At 39.6% G+C, this 17,805-nt stretch overlaps 1 protein-coding gene across 2 annotated transcripts in view; it reads right to left on the reverse strand.

The window, feature by feature from the left end:
- Positions 1-563: 563 nt before the first annotated feature.
- The window catches only part of MORC4 (MORC family CW-type zinc finger 4), a 49,887-nt gene continuing 32,645 nt past the window's right edge, over positions 564-17,805 (reverse strand). Inside the window, exons 11-17 of one of the 2 annotated variants that reach the window (XM_061178644.1) lie at positions 17,623-17,751; positions 15,850-15,918; positions 15,402-15,453; positions 13,844-14,019; positions 2,307-3,000; positions 1,718-2,001; positions 564-1,390 (exon numbers count right to left, since the gene is read on the reverse strand). In XM_061178644.1, the coding sequence (XP_061034627.1) occupies positions 1,237-1,390; positions 1,718-2,001; positions 2,307-3,000; positions 13,844-14,019; positions 15,402-15,453; positions 15,850-15,918; positions 17,623-17,751 (1,558 nt within the window). In that variant the 3' untranslated portion in view covers positions 564-1,236. The remainder of the gene's footprint in view (positions 1,391-1,717; positions 2,002-2,306; positions 3,001-13,843; positions 14,020-15,401; positions 15,454-15,849; positions 15,919-17,622; positions 17,752-17,805) is intronic. The other variant, XM_061178645.1, reaches the window with a different exon arrangement.

Raw genomic sequence — 17,805 nt, forward strand, 5'->3', positions numbered from 1 at the left:
TCTCCAGAGAGTATGCACTATATAAATATAATAAAGAAATGAATAAATAAAATGTCTACTTTTAAAAGAGTGTAAGTTTTACTATTTCTGATAATGTGAGATCTACCCCTCACTCAGCACTAGCCTGAAGAGTAGGTAGGAGGTGTATTCTGAGGGATATCAAATAGATCTCGCTGCTCTAAAATACCTCCCCCCCCCACTACCTTAAATCCCACAGTTGTGCTGATACACATTTTAAAAATTTGAGCCTTGAAGATTTCTTTTTCAAGAATTCCTTATTAAAATGCAAATACCACAGAGGGGGGTGGGTAGGTGGGTCATGATTTAACCTTAGTTCCCTTTACATTAACCCATCACTCCTACCAGACACATTTTTTACATTCCAGCTTTTTCCATGCTTTCTTTCATGTTATTCTTCCAGAGGTAATGCTAAATACAACATAAATTATAAATATAAAAATTACCTTATATTTTCACACAGTCTTTCATTTGATATCTAAATCCAAGCCTACTCATTTTTTTAAAAAATGATTTATTTTTCCAAAGTAAGAAGAATAACAGGTTTATTATAGAAAATTTGGAAAGGCAGGAAGATAGGAAGAAGAAAAAAATATCAACCATAGTCCTACCGTGTAAAGAACAACCGTTAACTGTGTTGTTATGCCCATTCTTTAAACAAACCTTAGTTTAGCTCCCATTACTGGTGTGGTGCCTTCCTTGACCTTCCTCCCCCAGAACTTCTCTATCATGTTTGTACCACTCACTGTACAAGTCAGTTAACCTGGTGTGTGTCTTTTGTTTCCAGCTAGATTGTTAGATCCTTGATGGCTGAAACCATGAGTTATACTTCTTCACTTGTCCCCAAACACCTGGTACATTGGACCCAATATTTGCTGACTGATTTAACCTAAATGAATACAAATCATTTCAGAAAGGATATGAAATAGGCCAAGTATCTGAGTCATGAAAGTTAAAGCTTTCTGGTCACCTGGTTTGGTGACTACTGCTTTTCCATTCCTGGAACTCTTGAAAGCCTATTTAACTAGCCTCTTTCTCCACACCAAGACTGAATAAGAAGCAGACTGATTAAGAGCCAGGATTTACTCAAAGATTCTCCACGTAAGGCAAAAGGGTGAGAGAGAGACTGAGAGAGAGAGAGAGAGAGAGAGAGAGAGAGGTGTTCAGAGGGAGGGAGGAAAGAAGAGGGTAGAGAAGGGGATATAGAGTATCTGGTGCTCAATCCAGTATGTGATTTGCCTCCAGCACCGTATACAGGATCCCATCCACTTGTTCTGAGTCAAACCCGATCTCACGAAGCTCCAAGTGAGGGAGGACAGAGGTAAGGAGATAGCTGACGTGGATACGCAGCCGCGTAAGCTTTGCCAAAGCCCTGTATGATGGAGTGAGGGACAGGAGAAGAGATGACATGAAGTCGTTAGCCAACAGAACAAAATGAAGCTCCTTCAAAACGGGCCTACATTTCTCAACAATTACGTTTCCATTAGCTAGAAAGAAAGAAGAAAGCACAATGCCACCAAGCACCGGGAGGTTGGCTGCAGCTCTCTAAGAAGCAATTGCTCAATCCTTGGTGGCCTAGGAATTAATTAAGGCTTCTTCCCTTCTCTATGACCAGTAATGGGGGCGGGGGGGGGGAGGGGTCCTAAGGGAGGCTTCCCATTAGCACTCACAAGCTGATTACTAAACCCTAGTAATTAACCTTTCTAGGTCATCTCCCTCTGGGGTCCGGTAGGAGACCTGAGCCTTCTGCAGCACTTCCAGGTGTGTCTCTGTCTCCTTCAGTTTCTCTTTTAGTTCCTGCTTTTCCTCTTTGGTTCTTTCCAGCTCAGCTTTCAGAATCTGGAACTCAGCTTGGCGATAGCCCATGTGTTTCTTGCTCCAGTACAAGCCTTCCGTCTCCTGGGTACTATAGGTCACCAATTCATGTTGGACTTTCTTGAATTCAGAATGCCAGTGATTCCTCTCCTGTTCCAGCTCCTCCACCTGCAGTCCAAGAAACAGAATTTCAATGACCCCACATACTGCTGAAAGCTAAAGAGAGTGCCCCAAATTTTCCTGAATATATTCACCCTGTGATTTCTCTAAACATATTCTACTTATGGACCTTTTCAAACCCCAAATATAGGAGGGAAGCCCATTAGGGTTCACTCAATCTGAGATACACCACAAGATCATTCAATGGCTTATTCTGTTTAAAGGCCACAGAACATGAGATCATTGGAGTTCCATCTCTCTGGTTCCTTGGTTACAATGGCCTCTCATTCCTAGTGGTAAGGTGTTACTCTAACCTTTTGCTGGAACATGTTCCTTTCTGCCAAAACACGTTCCAACTTTTCCGTGGTTCTCTTCAGTTCTTCTAGCTCTCTTTGGTTCTTCATCTTTGGTGTATGACGACCTCCACTCTCCTCAGAGCCTCTTCCTTTCTCCACAACAGCTGCAGCAGGAGTTGCAGCAGAGGCCACAGAAGAGTAAGGCACCGGGTTCCAGGATTCAACTGCTTTCCTCCTCTCAGCAAGCTCCTCTCTGTTAAAAGGGATCAGCTGAATGGGAGCTCCTGAATCTCTAACACCTTTTGCAACACCGACAACAGCTACAAAAGGTCCCTTGCTTACTTCCTCCTTGTTTAGGTGTGTGCTGCCTCTGTTAGATTCTTCTGCCACCAATCTTGGCATCTGATCTTCTAATTCTTCAGGGAGCAGGGAGCCCTGGTGTTGGTCTTGGGCCCCTGCATACAGAACTGAGACCTCCCTACTCTGACTGGTATTCTTGATTGCTTCTGGGTATTCTGGGGAAAGGTATGGTGGTGTGCTTCTCTCAGAACTCGATTTATCATGGCTGTTCTCCCCTTCTGGGTAGGCAACTGCTGCCTCTACCCTCCTGTAAGGGCCAGGCATGGAATAATCTAGAGGAGGTGTTGTCATCTCATTCTGGAGCCTTCTTCGTTTCTCCACAGGTTCCTCACCTAGGATCCATTTGTACTTACTGCAAGAAGAGAAAATTAAATTTTAAGCTGTCACAATACAAGCTAAGTATATTCTTATCCTATGGAGCCCCTCTTCAAATTTCCCATATTAAAACTGACTCTAGCTGTTATTCACAGATCATTTCAGATTAGGAATACATCTTTACCCCCAAACCCCAAACCCTTCACTTAGGCAATTTGCTGAGACAGCAATGTGTCTTAAGAGAGAGAGTAAATCGGAAGGTATGAAGAGTCAGCATCTGGATATAACAGCACCAGGCTGACCTTGGTAAGATTTCTGAAAATAGGATTGAAGCTAGCCTGACTTAGAAGCTTCCGAAAGGCAAGTAAAGGAAGAAAAACAAAAAAATACACATTCAAAATCCCCTAACACGAGAATGGAAAAAAAGGTCATAAAAAGCCTAATGGAGTAAGCGGAGGAGACCGAGCCAGCTCGTTAACTTTAAAGTGTCACAAAAATCTTCCAGTATCAATGACTTATGCACATTTTTTATACTGCTGTGGAACAACACACAATGCCTTTGCCAGCCAACTGGATTGTGGCTATTGCCCATTATCCACTTGTAAAAGTTAATTAAAACACAGGGCCCTAGTCAGAAACAAACTGAATCGGCCAATTCAAGTCATTCCCCACTTAGGGCAAAAGAATTCCCCTTTGTCAGGGCAAACAGGCACTCCCTCAGTTCTTCAGGAAAGCCCAGGACAGTGACCTCAAATCACCTTCCATTTGTGGCTGCTATATATACTAACGGTTGAAGGAACTAACAAGAAAACTGATGCCAACGAAATCCATATGCAAGTTTATATCATGCAGCACCATGGGACCCCCATTTTTATCCTTATAACTCTTGTGCTCTCTCTCCAGAAAACCAAGAAATTTCAAGGTGAAAATTAACTTTCAAATTCTCAGTGAGAGGGCTTCCCTGGTGGTGCAGTGGTTAAGAATCCGCCTGCCAATGCAGGGGACACGGGTTCGAGCCCTGGTCCGGGAAGATCCCACATGCCACGGAGCAACTAAGCCCATGCGCCACAGCTACTGAGCCTGCGCTCTAGAGCCTGCGTGCCACAACTACTGAGCCCACGCGCCTAGAGCCCGTGCTCCGCAACAAGAGAAGCCACCGCAATGAGAAGCCCGCGCACCACAATGAAGAGTAGCCTCCGCTCGCCACAACTAGAGAAAGCCCGCGCGCAGCAACGAAGACCCAACGCAGCCAAAAATAAATAAATTAATTAATTAAAAAAAAAATTTTTCCAATGAGAAAGAGCCAGGCATGTTACTGGCCACCATATCTCAAGGCTGCTTGTATTTCTCTGCAATTTCTGAGAACATCTGTTAAGACATCTCAAACCTTAGCTTCTTAGAATGCCCTGAATGTTCTTCAAAACTAGTGTTCACCCAGAAATAAAACTGGTCTGTCATCTTAATAGATCTTGTTGTGTCGGCCTTAGGGGGAAAGCAAAAGGACTTAGGGGCTATGTAAGAACGAATGTATCCATCTTTAAACATGCGTAGGGCCACTCTAGGCAGTCCATTTAGCGGTGGTAATGAGGATGATAGTAAAACAAGCAGTTTGCAGGTATAAGGGAAGGGTACATGATACTAGATAGCAACAACAAAGTTTTATGAAAGGCAATTAAAGTCAAATTATCTGCCTTCTCTTCATTTTCCCACCTCTAAGGATTCTGTCTTTAATTATCCTCTCTTCTCTCCCTGCATTTCTTTTCTTTTTATTTATTTAATTATTTAACTATTTAATTATTTAATCATTCATTCATTTGGCTGTGCCGGGTCTTCGTTGTGGCATGCGAACTCTTAGTTGCGGCATGCATGTGGGATCTAGTTCCCTGACCAGGGATCGAACCCGGGCCCCCTGCATTGGGAGCGTGGAGTCTTAACCGCTGGACCACCAGGGAAGTCCTCCTACATTTCTTTTCTTTGGTAATCTCATACAATCTTTTGGCTCTAACTTCTGGAAGATATCTTCCAAGTCATTTTCCCAGCCTTGATCTCCAGTACTGAATTTCAAACTGCCTGTTACACATTTCTTTCTGGAGGTCTCACTGGTATCTCACTCGGTATGTATAAAACTGACCTTTCACCTTCACCTTCAAACCTGCTCCCTCTCCCACATTTCCTATGGTGTTATGACACCACCAAACTCTCAGTAATTTTATATAGTTCTGCCACTATCAATACCCAAGTTCAAGTTCTCATTACCTCTCCTGGACTCTTGCAATGGCCTCCTCCAGTCTCCCCTTGTCACACCTCCAGATCACCCACTGCCAAGTTAATCTTCCTAAGGCGTTGCTCTGATTATGTCACCTCCCTATTTGCAATCTTTAGTTATTGTTCCCTACAACATAAAGGTTCAGATGTCTTAGCTTGGTATTCAAGCTTTTCCCTTCCAAAACACAGGAACCATTTACTGAGCACTTACTCTGTGCCAGACAGCTCTTAATGTGTATGGTCTCACCCAATTCTCCCAATAACCCTGAGGGAGGAGGTATTTTAATCTTCATTTTAAAAAGAGGATGCTCAGGCCTAGAGAGATTAAATAACTTTCCGAAGGTCATGTAGCTAGTGAGTGGCAGAGCTGGGATATAATTTGGCCCTAGCTTTATTTCTCACTACTTTCCTTCAAAGATACCAGCCAAACAGAATGCCCCACAAATTCTCAGGCTGCTTCTTTTGATCGGAATACACTTCTCCTCCTCAACACTGCAGGTCTTAAGTCCAGTTCAAATGCCACTTCTGAATTCCTATAGCACTTTAGCACTCTCTATATAATATATATTACTTTCTACTGTGTGTGTGTGTGTGTGTATTGCAGGTTTCCCACTAAAGTATAAACTCCTTAACAGAAGGTAGTTTAACTAACTTGCTACATGGAGATGAGGGAACAAAATTTTGCAAATAAGAGGCAATCAAAAAAGGAACTATTATGTTAATGAAAGACAATGTGTGGATTTTACTTACTGGTTCTGTAAATACTCCTGGTTCTTCCCTCTAGGAATCAAATCTTATTCCAGACCTGTATTCACTGATTCAGTAGAGATTAATTTAGGGTTTACATAGCAGGAATTATTTTCCAACTACATAGTTTCTTCTCATTTTCTTTTTTCTTTCAGTCATATTCCTCCATTGGCTGTCTGCAGAGAAGTCAGCTGATATTTTGATAGGGATTGCATTGAGTACTCAATTTGGGGAGTACTGCCATCTTAACAACATTAAATCTGCTGATACACAAACATGAAATGTCTTTCCATTTGTTTAGGTCTTCTTTAATCTCGTTTAACAATATTTTGTAGTTTTCAGTATACAAGTCTAGCTTTAATTTCTGTTAAATTTGTTCCCAAAGATTCTATTTTTGAACCTACTATAAATAGAATTATTTTATTAATTGTTTTAATTTTTGTTGTTCCTTTCAAAGAGCCAACTTTTGGTTTCACTGATTTTCCCTATTGTTTTTCTATTCTCTATTTCATTTCCATTCTGATCTTTATTTCCTTCTTTCTCCTTGATTTGGGTTTAGCTTGCTCTCATTTTTGTAGTTTCTTAAGGTGGAAGTTTGTTACCAATTTGAGATATTTCTTCAATTTTAATATAAGCATTTGCAAATATAATTTTCCCTCTGAATACCTCATTAGCTTCAATCCATAATTTTTTGTATATTTTATTTTCATTTTCATCTTAAGATATTTTCTAATTTCCCTTGTGACTTCTTCTTTTACTCATTTGTTATTTTGGAGTGTTATTTAATTTCTACGCATTTGTGAATTTCCCAAATTTCCTTCTGTTGTTGATTTCTAATTTAATTCCACTGTGGTTGGAGAACATCCTTTGTATGATGTCAATCCTTTTAAATTTGTTGTCTTGTTTTATGGTCTAACATATGGTCTATCTTGGAGAATATTCCATATGCACTTGAGAAGAATATGTTATCATGCTGTTTGGGGGTGAAGTGTTCTGCACATAACTGTCAGGTCCAGTTGGTTTATAGCATTCTTCAACTGTTTTACTTCCTTGTTGATCTTCTACCCATTACTGAAAGTGAGATTTTTTTTTTACATCTTTATTGGAGTATAATTGCTTTACAATGGCGTGTTAGTTTCTGCTGTACAACAAAGTGAATCAGCTATACATATACATATATCCCCATATCTCCTCCCTCTTGTGTCTCCCTCCCACCCTCCCTATCCCACCCCTCTAAGGTGGTCACAAAGCACCGAGCTGATCTCCCTGTGCTATGCAGCTGCTTCCCACTAGCTATCTATTTTACATTTGGTAGTGTATATATGTCAATGCTACTCTCACTTCGTCCCAGCTTCCCCTTCCCCTTTCCCCGTGTCCTCAAGTCCATTCTCTACGTCTGCGTCTTTATTCCTGTCCCACCCCTCAGTTCATCAGAACCTTTTTTTTTTTTTTAAGATTCCATACATATGTGTTAGCATATGGTATTTGTTTTTCTCTTTCTGACTTACTTCACTCTGTATGACAGACTCTAGGTCCATCCACCTCACTACAAATAGCTCAATTTCATTTCTTTTTATGGCTGAGTAATATTCCATTGTATATATGTGCCACATCTTCTTTATCCATTCATCTGTCGATGGACACTTAGGTTGCTTCCATGTCCTGGCTATTGTAAATAGTGCTGCAATGAACATTGTGGTACATGTCTCTTTTCGAATTATGGTGAAAGTGGGATATTAAAGTTTCCAACTCTTATTGTTAAATTATCTGTTTCTCCCTTCAATTCTGTCTGCTTTTGCTTCATGCATTTTGGGGGTTCTGTTGTTAGGTCCATATATGGGTATAATTTTTATATCTTCCTAATGGACTTTATCAATATGAAATGTCCCTCTTTATATCTAGTAACATTTTCTGTTTAAAGTCTATTATTCTTTCTGATATTAGTATAGCCACTCTAGCTCTCTTATGTTGCTATTTATATGGTACGTCTTTTTTCATCTTTTTATTTTCAACCTATTTGTATCTCTGAATATAAAGTGTATAGATATTATATTTGTATATGTTAAAAAAATCCAATTGGATAATCTCCATCTTTTGATTGGATTGTTTAATCTGGTCACATTTAATGTTATTACTGTTATGTCAGAATTGACGTCCACTATTTAGCTTTCTGTTTTCTGTATGTGTCATGCCTTCTTTGTTTCTTTCTTCCTCTACTTTTCCTCTTTTCATGTTATGTGGATATTTTCTAGTTTAACATTTATGAATCTAACAATACTACAATTATTACTTTATGTAATGTTATGCCTTTTGAGGAAGCTAAGAGAAGAAAGTGGAGCAAGGACATATTTATAATGTCTATAGAGTTTGTTAAATCAACCTTCTTTTTCCATTTTTAATTTTCTTCACTTCTTACTGTGGATCTGAGTTGCCATCTGGTGTTATTTCCTTACTCTAATACAGCTTTGCTCCCACCCACTTCTTTTATGCTGTTATTGGCAAATATTTTACATCTATAGACAAGCCCAACAATAAAATTATATTCATATATAAAATTTATACAAATATATACACATATATATGTATAATTAAATATATATATATAATTGTTTATGCAATTATTCTTTAAATCAGTTAAGAATAGAAAGAGGAAGAAATATGCCACTGTATTGTCTTTTATAATTAATTACAGTTACCACTGCCAGTACTCTGTTTTTTCATGCAAATTTGAATTACTATTTGGTGTCACTTGCTTTCAAGGTGAAGAACTCTTTTTAGTATTTCTTGTATGCAGCTTTGCTAGAAACACATTCCATCAGCTTTTGTTTACATAAGAATGTACTTATTTCACCTTCATTTTCTAAAAATAGTTTTACTGGATTTATGATTCCTGGTTAAAAGTCTTTCTTTAAGTACTATGAATATGTTATCCCACTGCCTCCTGGTTTCCATTGTTTCTGATGAGAAGCCAGATGTTAATCTTACTGGGGTTCTCTTTTACATGATGAATATTTTTCTCTTCCTGCTTTCAAGATATTCTCTTTGCCTTTGGCTTTCAATATTTTCACTGCATAGCTGTAAATCTCTTCGCATTTATCCTATTTTGAGTTACTTGAGCTTCTTGGATGTGTAAATTAATGTTTTTCATCAAATTTGGAAAGTTTTCAGCCATTATTTCTTTGAATATTTTTTATACCTCTTTTCCTCCCTCTCCTCTTCTTCTTGTACTCCTAATTTGCATATGTTGGTGTACTTAATGATGTCCTACATTTTTCTGAGGCTCTTTTCATTTTTCTTCATTCTTTTTTCTCCCTATTCTTCAGACAGCATAATCTATAATTGCTGTATCTTCAAGTTTGCTGATTCTCCTGACAACCCTAATGTGCTGCTGAGTCCCTTTAGTGAAATGTTCCTATTAGTTATTGCACGTTTCACCTCAAGAATTTCCATTTGGTTCTTTCAAAAAATAAATTCTGTCCCTTTATTAATATTCTGCACTTGATGAAACATGGTCTCCTTTAGTTCTCTGAACATATTTATAATGGCTGCTTTGAAGTCTTTGTTGGCTAAATCCAACATCTGGGTCTCTTTAGGAGTAGTTTCTATTACCTGCTTTCCCCCTACCCCTATGTACAGGTCACACTTTCCTGTTTCTTTGCATGTCTCATAATTTTTTGTTGACAATTGATATTTTAGATAATAACAGTATAGCAACTCCCACTTCCCTGAGTGGTTGTTGCCATTGTTTGCTGGGTTGTTTTTTTAGTGACTTGGCTGAAGTGACTCTATGAAATTTGTTTCCCCTGTAGTATGCTGAGTATTCTGCTCAGATTTATTCTTGATTTTTATCTTTTACCTGGCAATCTAGGAGTTACCCTGAGTCAGCATAGGCCAAAGCTTATAATTAAGCCCTCTTAGCCAGTTAGATTTTTACCCTTTACCACTGGATATATGTGTGGCTTGGAGGCTGCTATCACAGTTCAAGGAGTTCATGTTTCTACCCCACATTCAGCCAGGTAGCAGTAGCTTGGATTTTCGCTCTCCAGTCACCTCTGACCCCTGGGTCAGAGTAGCTTACTGTTCATCCAGTGGTTGATTAGAGGCTGTGCTTAAGTCCCTAGTACCAGTGAGGCTCCTGCTCTCTGTTGTTTGATCTGTGTGAGGCTTGGGGACTGCATTCAAGTCCACCTTGTGTCCTGAATGAGTGCGGTCTTGTGCTTATGCACAGCCTTCCTAAACGCCAGGGTTGACTATGGTCCCAGGAGTGCTCTTCTTGGCTATCTTTTTGCTTGGTTCTCTCTGTTACCAAACTTATGATTATGCAGCCATTTTGCTTGTTGTAACTTGCATCAAGGAGCTATGAGTGCCCTCTTAATTGTTCGCCACTAAGATTTCCATTGTTTGTGACAATGCCCTTAGGAATGGAATTCTTCATGATCTGTTCCACACAAAGTCAGTTCTCCCTAAGCAGAACCTCTGTGCCACTGTGAAAGAGCCAATGGCAGGGACATTGAGTGGTCCACTCTCTAAGAGGGAAACCTTTTCTTTACAAATGGGTGCTGGGATGGTTTTTGGCTTGCTCCTTCTGGCATGAACCTCTGCCCTATAAGTAAGCTAGGGCTGGAGCAATAGGAGTGCAGGATTGTCAGCATGCTGTCCCTAGGTGAGTGCTTCCACCCTTTGAGTGGGGGCTGGGTAGGGGAAGAGAGACCCAGTCCTCCTGAGTCTGCTTGGAATAGAGCTCCCGCAAGACAGACCTGGGGGATATGAGAAATGTCAGAGGCCTAACCTCCCAGGTGAAACCATAGCTCTAGACTAGGAGCTAGGAAGAGAGGGAGCCCCCAACTTCTTGACCACACCTACCTGGATTACAGCTTCTTGAGTAGTTACATAGCTTGGAGGGGGATGAGAGCAGGCGAATGCCAAAGACTCTTGCTGTTCTTTCTGAGATTTAATAGATTTTCTTGAATGAATGTTTCTGTACTTGCTGTATGCCCCTAGGACAATTTCTAGGAACTAGGAATGATTGCTTTGTTTTGTTTAATAATTTTTTCCAGTTAAATGGGTACTTGTTGGTGAAAGAGTTCATCACACTACTCATTTTGCCATTCTGGAAGTCCTTCTCAAAGATCATATTTTAAAATGTTAATACTGGCTCTTGAATCAATCTTATTCATTTGCAAAACTGTTTTTCTATTTCTACCTCATGTTTGTTGTTTCAAATATTCCTTTAACTATATTAGAATGTCTTCCTCCTCTCCTTCCACCATTACGATGTAATTTGGATTTTTTTTGGTTATCCTTTTAAAACATGAAATAATTAGCCTTTGACATATAGCTTACTCAAAGGTTCTCTAAATATCTAAATAAATTACAGCCACTAATTCTCACCTTTGTCTGTATGCTTATGGCTACTTTAGACCTTAGTTTATATCACTCATATGAAACCTAGCATGTACCAGGGATGCTTACATATATAACTCTGAGTACCATAAGCTCCTTCATCTTTGATTCCATCACTGCCTTAGAACACTGCTTTCATATAGTAAGCACTCAAATGTATGAAGAATAAATAAACAGAAAGGGGACTGTTTCCTTTAACAGATATAACCTGTCTTCCCCTCAAAGGTTATGCTTGCTTACATACTAGCTAAACTTACTCTTCATTGCAGGTCTTCCCCTCCCCTTGCTAGATTCGTGAGACTCACAGAGCTGTTTCCAATGACACCTCTGGAACACCTTCTAGGTCTTATAACCTACTCCACTAGAAATTTTTAAAACACACTTGGATAGTGTAGGCTTTATTTTATCTAGAGTTAAAGAGCTGTACTACATGACCCAAGGACCCTTATCAGCTTCAGGTTTTGATAATGAAGGAGACTTTTGCAACCCTTGACTAAACTTATTATTTCCTTAACATGGTTTTAACAGAAAACCTTGTACATTGTATTAAACTCTTGGGCACCTTAATTTTCCTCTATAAAATTTGAACCCCCCTATATGTGTAGCTTGAAATGACATATCATTTACTGACCTTACATAAAACATATGACATTAGCATGATCGATTATCACATATCTCTTGAAAGAACACTATTCTTGAATTAAAATTACACGTAAATAGTCAAAGTACTTTGCCTGTCCTCCAGAGCCAAAACCCAACTCTGGATACAGCAGTTCTATAAAGACCCATATAGAAATCCTAATTAAGACTGATGAAGTATGCCACCCAATGGATGTACTGCCATACTGCACTCATAAAATACACACATACATAGGTTAGCATTTGTTATCTCCTCCAGGTTACCAAAATTCACTAGACAGTGCCAAAAGAAACACTGAAGAGAAAGGAAAAGTGGTCACAGAAGGGAAAGGACAGCCTTCAAGAGCAATGACACCCTGATACTCCAGTGGCAATTCTGATACATGACCATCTCAAGGAGATCGAGGTAGAGAGGTAACAATGTGCTTCGAAAAAACACAGCACTTTACTGTACACCCCTCCCAACTGAAAAGGGGAGTTGGAAAACTGTGGATGGAAACAGTAGAATTAGACTCAAATCCCTGAGACCGACTAGGCTATATTTCTTACTCCCTTGCTGCATAGTTCTATCTCAGAAATAGCTCCTTCAATATGACTCGATTCAACCATTAGTTACTGAGTACCTACTCTCTTCCAAGGCACTATTCTTGATGCTTTCATACAGATTCTCACTTAATTCCTTTAGAGTTCTACTAGTTTTTCTCCTAACAGTTTACTTCTTCTTGAGACTTTTTGTTCATGCTCGGGGTGACATGGGGTTCTTTCAGTATCTACAGGGCTTAATTGTGGAAGAATCACTGAAGAGGGGACGTGCACACATAAAGAGATGTTTGTCTAGGTAAGAAGCTGAAAAGACCCACCTAAGAAGCAAGAAAGAAGGAAAGGAATCAGTAACATTGGCAGGGGTGGGGGCAGGAATCATTTTTACCCTATTATATATTCCATTGCTTTTTTCCTACAGTATGTTAAGAAAATATCCAAACTGAAAAGGGTTAATGAAAACTTCACAACCTACTATTTAACAGTCATATTATTGAGGACTATAGAAGTTTCTACTGTTAGAGAACAACTCTGTACCTTCCCTATGGCTTGGCCCTGCCCGAAGTGAGAAGCACAGTGACGAGGAGAAAGCAAGTCATAAATAGCAGTCCTGAGTTCCAGTCTCATGGCAGCATAGGGGCAGTCATACCTTTTAGTGCTTCAAATATTCCCGATATTTAAGAAAATTTCTGTTGTAAAGACTAACAAAATAATATTGATAAGGTGCTAGAAGATGAACAAGTAAATCCCAAGACTAAACTTATACTAAAAATTTACCCTAGGAAACAATGAACTAGAAGGCTTACCTAATGGCAGAAACTTCTAATACTTATTTTTATATGTGGCCAACATGTGCTAGGCCTATGGGGCTGCACAGGATTTCAATATTCCTAAACTTAAGGAAAGAAACAATGCTTATCTATGTAATGTTACCTTACATTTGTATAGTACATTATGCTTTTCGAAGAGTTTTCATGTCTGTTATTTCACTTACACAATTCCCAACATAATGTGAACATATAATCCATAAAAAAGCATTTGTCAGATGATCACCTCAAAAAAGTAAAAAAAAAAAAAGATCGACAGACTTGACATGGCAGTTATAATGCTGAAAAATGGGGGATACATGCAACATACAATTCTATCAACCCAAAATGGTGTTTCTCCTTCTGAATTCCATGCCAGGCCTTAGGAAAAACAAAAACATTATAACCATACTAATTTATTTTACAGGAAAACAAACCCTGAGGCTTATTACTGAAGAGAGTCTATGTTTTCTTACCCACCTGGAAAACTGAAAAACACTGGAATCCAGAGGCTTAAGTTGAAGAGAAGGTGTTCTGCTTTCTTCTCCAACAGATGAAAGCCGGCTAGGGCTATCAATTCCCTCATATTCAATCGTCTTATTATTCAAGTCATCCATATCTTGAATAGAAGGGATCTTGAGTGGATTAGTGAATACCTAGCAAAGAAAGAAATAACTCATAAAAAATCCCAACTTCAAACTAAATACCAAAGGATGAGTCAATCCTTCTGATGCTAGGAAAGAACACTTGGCCAAATAAAAACGAACTGTTTCCTACACAAAACAAACAGCGCGCAGTAATGTACACTAGAACACTGACCCTGGGCACGTTCAGTTATAACCTTATCAACTGGACACCAACAGACCTCCCCAACTCACTTATTGGCTCCTAGAGTCATCCCACCTGCAACACAAACCCAGGCCCCCTAGTCACTGTCTAATTCTCTCTTGTGACCCAGTTTAAGGCTGGGTTTTCACTCCTCTGAGCTCTGTGATGAGGGAAGGGATGGAGGGAATAAGCACTGCAGCAAGGGTCTGTGCTGGTCTTGGAGAAATGCATGCGAGAGACTAATATATATTCGTATTGCACACACACAGAGACATGCATCTGGGATCTTGTGGGAGAGCCAGCTTATGAAGATAGTATGAATGATGAAGGTGAAGGAGTATAAAGGGGAGGTAAACTGAATGAGGACAGGGCGGTCCCAGGAAATCTCCCAATCTCTAGATCAGACTATTAAGCCAAGACATGAGGGTATGCAACCTGTTTATCAATACACCTGGGTCTTGGTAGGATATCAGAGGAAGAATTAGTATTTAATTGCCTCTATCCTCACCAGTCTGACCTACCCTGACTGAGTGGGTGGAAGGTGAATCTAACATGCTACTAGCAGATATCTCTGGGAAAGAGGGTCAAGAGGAAAATCATGCAGAAAGGCAAGGTTGGGTGGGGAAGATATATGGGTGCTATGGTGGCTGTCAGGAAAGGAGTGTCCCTGAAAGGACGGCCAACCTTATTGCACCCTTCAGCGTCCGGAGCTGGGCAACCATGTCCGAGAGACAGTGCTCCTGAAAATTCAAAACAGCAGAGTCTTTATAAAGCCAGCCAGCCTGAAAGCAGGGATGGGGAGGGGCACAAAGAACCACCCCTTCTTCCCAAGAGGAAGGAGAAAGGAATCACCCCTGAATCCTGGAAGAAAGGAGACTGAGGAAAACCAGACACTCAACAGGAGCAGCCTGTATGAGGATGGAACATAACCCTGAATATTCTGTGACACCGAATGTGACATTCACACTGTCCAGAATCAGTACTGAATCCAAATCTGGGCAATAAATGATTTGGCTTTTCTATTTTTGGTGATCTGAACATCAGTAACAGCAGATCAAAGCAAAATCAAAAGATCCAGTGAAAAAAAGACCACCAGAACAACTGGCTTGTTATTTCTATGCAGCTTTCAAGAGTGCTGCTTCCTTCAACCTATGTCCTCTGTTGGGGAAAATTTTGTGTAAGAAAAGCAAGAGGGTGGACTGTCTCTCACCTGGTGGCTCTCACTTTCCACTGGTACCTTCTTCTTCTCAACAGTTTGATCTCTAGGAGAAGATAAAAGGGCTATTTAGTTCACTCATGAAATTTCTCAGTCTGAAATGGATTACCAATTATAGACTTAGGTTATAATGTTCCTTCTAAACTAGAAATAGTGTGAGCCTTGTTGAGTCACTAAGTGTTCCTTCCTGAACTCTGCTACTGAAGAGAGATTTCAAATGCCCTATCAAAAGGTGGGGGGAAGAGGGAGAGAGGTTAAAGTCAATCACTAGTTGAGACATTCAGGAGATGATTAGAAAGAATAAAGAACTGGAAGACCAGAGAGGTGAATAGGGAAATCATTTTAAAAAAATCATCTCTCTTCTCAAAATTCCCCTGTCCTATTAGGAAGGGTCAGGCTCCTCTACCGTATGATATAGAGCACCACCTCGGGTATACTCAACTGTTTCTTAGCTTTGCTCAAGTACAGGTCTTCATCAATGAGTTCTTGTTCCTCTGGAACAGAGCACCTCCTGCAGTACAGAGAAGAAATCATCTTTCAGAAACAAAACGTGCCCTTCACTGTTACCCTTTACTTTCCTCACGACTATGACAAGGCAGGTTAACCACCCTCTAACATTACAGAGTTCAGATTCCACCCACATTACAAAACCTGTGTGCAGGATAACATGTAGCGATTCTCTTTTCAAGGCATATCATATCATTATTTTTGGTGTATATATCACCATTCTCCCAAGACACTCAAAGTACTAAAGCATAATTCTCTAGTTTTACACAGTGAAGTTCAAGCACAAGAGAGACTTGCTTGAGGTTCCATACAAAGAGAATATTGCTGAGACTAGAACCGAGGTCTTTTGCCTCATGTACTAAGAAAGTAATTCCCAAGGTGCCGTCTAGAAGCAGGAGCATCCCTAGACTATGTGATGACGCCTGAAGAGGAAAATCAGAGGCTATGATAGAGAGCAGCAAGAAGAGATTAGGAGCTGACATTGTAAAAGGAACAGAACAGAGACTAGCAAAGAGGAGAAAAAGAATTCTATAAATGAAAAGACTAGATGTAAAGCACGAGGAAGAGAATTTTAGGAGTAAAAGCTGAAAGGAGTACTAGAAAATGTATTCAATGGACAAAAGCAATCCTAGAAATAGACAAAAATTAATAATAATTGGAAACCCTACGTTACACCCATTTTATTAGGGCACAAAGTGTCCTGGAAGGCTATGTCTCCTGGACTAAGTATAAACTGATAGCATATACAGGATTCAAAAATGAGACTTCTAAGCACTCAGTCCTACATTTTAATCACACAACCCTAAGAGATACTTAGGCACATCTGGAGACTACGGGGAAACGCTTGCTCATTACAGATCTGGACTTCATTTATTTAATTTCCTCCATTTTAAACATTTTTTTCTAAAAAGCATACTCTGTTTTAGTACCTTTTTTCAATCAGCATTTATTCTGCAGAAAAAAGTTAAGAAAGTCACAGCTGAATTGAAGCAAACTGAGTTATTATTATCAACCTATGTGACTAAGTCATATAAAAAATATCTGTTAAATTGAAATGAATACCCATGGATATGACAGGCACTATCTAGATGTTAGCTGCTTCAAGAAACACATGGTATATTAGAAAGACAAACGTGTAAACAACCTGCATTGAATGTACAATAGGTACTACAACAGATGCAAGTATAGGAAGCATATGAAGAAAACTGTCAACTCAACCTGAAATGTAAATCCCTTGTTCTCAAATAATTTATAATCTCTTGAAGAGCTCAAGTATATATATATGAAAAACATCCAAAAAATTCAAACAGTACGTGACCAAATGTGAAGAATTAAATACCACAGGAAGCCAGAGTAAAATAACTGTAAACTACTGTCAACTGGAGAAGTATCACACAAAATACTTAAGCTTACCAGACGGATATGATTTAGATAGGCAGATGGAATACAGAAAGTCACTGTAAGCAAGTGGAATGACAGTATCAAGTCATGGAGAAGGGAATACGTATGGCATGTGTGGGGAAGAGTGAAGCCACAGGCCTGCTAAAGCAGGTTTGTGTTAAGATACAATGAATAGGTAGGGTGGGACCAGTTAGCATAGGGGCTTGAATGCCAGGGTGAAGAGTGTGGACTTGAGATGAAAAGTGTTTTAGGACACAGAGACAATCAGGAGTGCTCTCTGACATAGTATACTGAGTCTTAACCTTACCTGTACTTTGGATGGGAATTATAGTAACAAAACCATCTTGCAGGTAATGTAGATGGATCAATCTTGCCAGGAAGCTTCCTCCATTTAAGACACTCATCACACTGTACCCATGTCTGGTCAGGAATCTTCCTGAATGAAGGAAAACAGAAGTATGACTGTGTATATCCTAGCTCTGTACTCTGT

Source organism: Eubalaena glacialis, chromosome X (assembly GCF_028564815.1).
Source record: "Eubalaena glacialis isolate mEubGla1 chromosome X, mEubGla1.1.hap2.+ XY, whole genome shotgun sequence".
NCBI lineage: Eukaryota > Metazoa > Chordata > Mammalia > Artiodactyla > Balaenidae > Eubalaena > Eubalaena glacialis.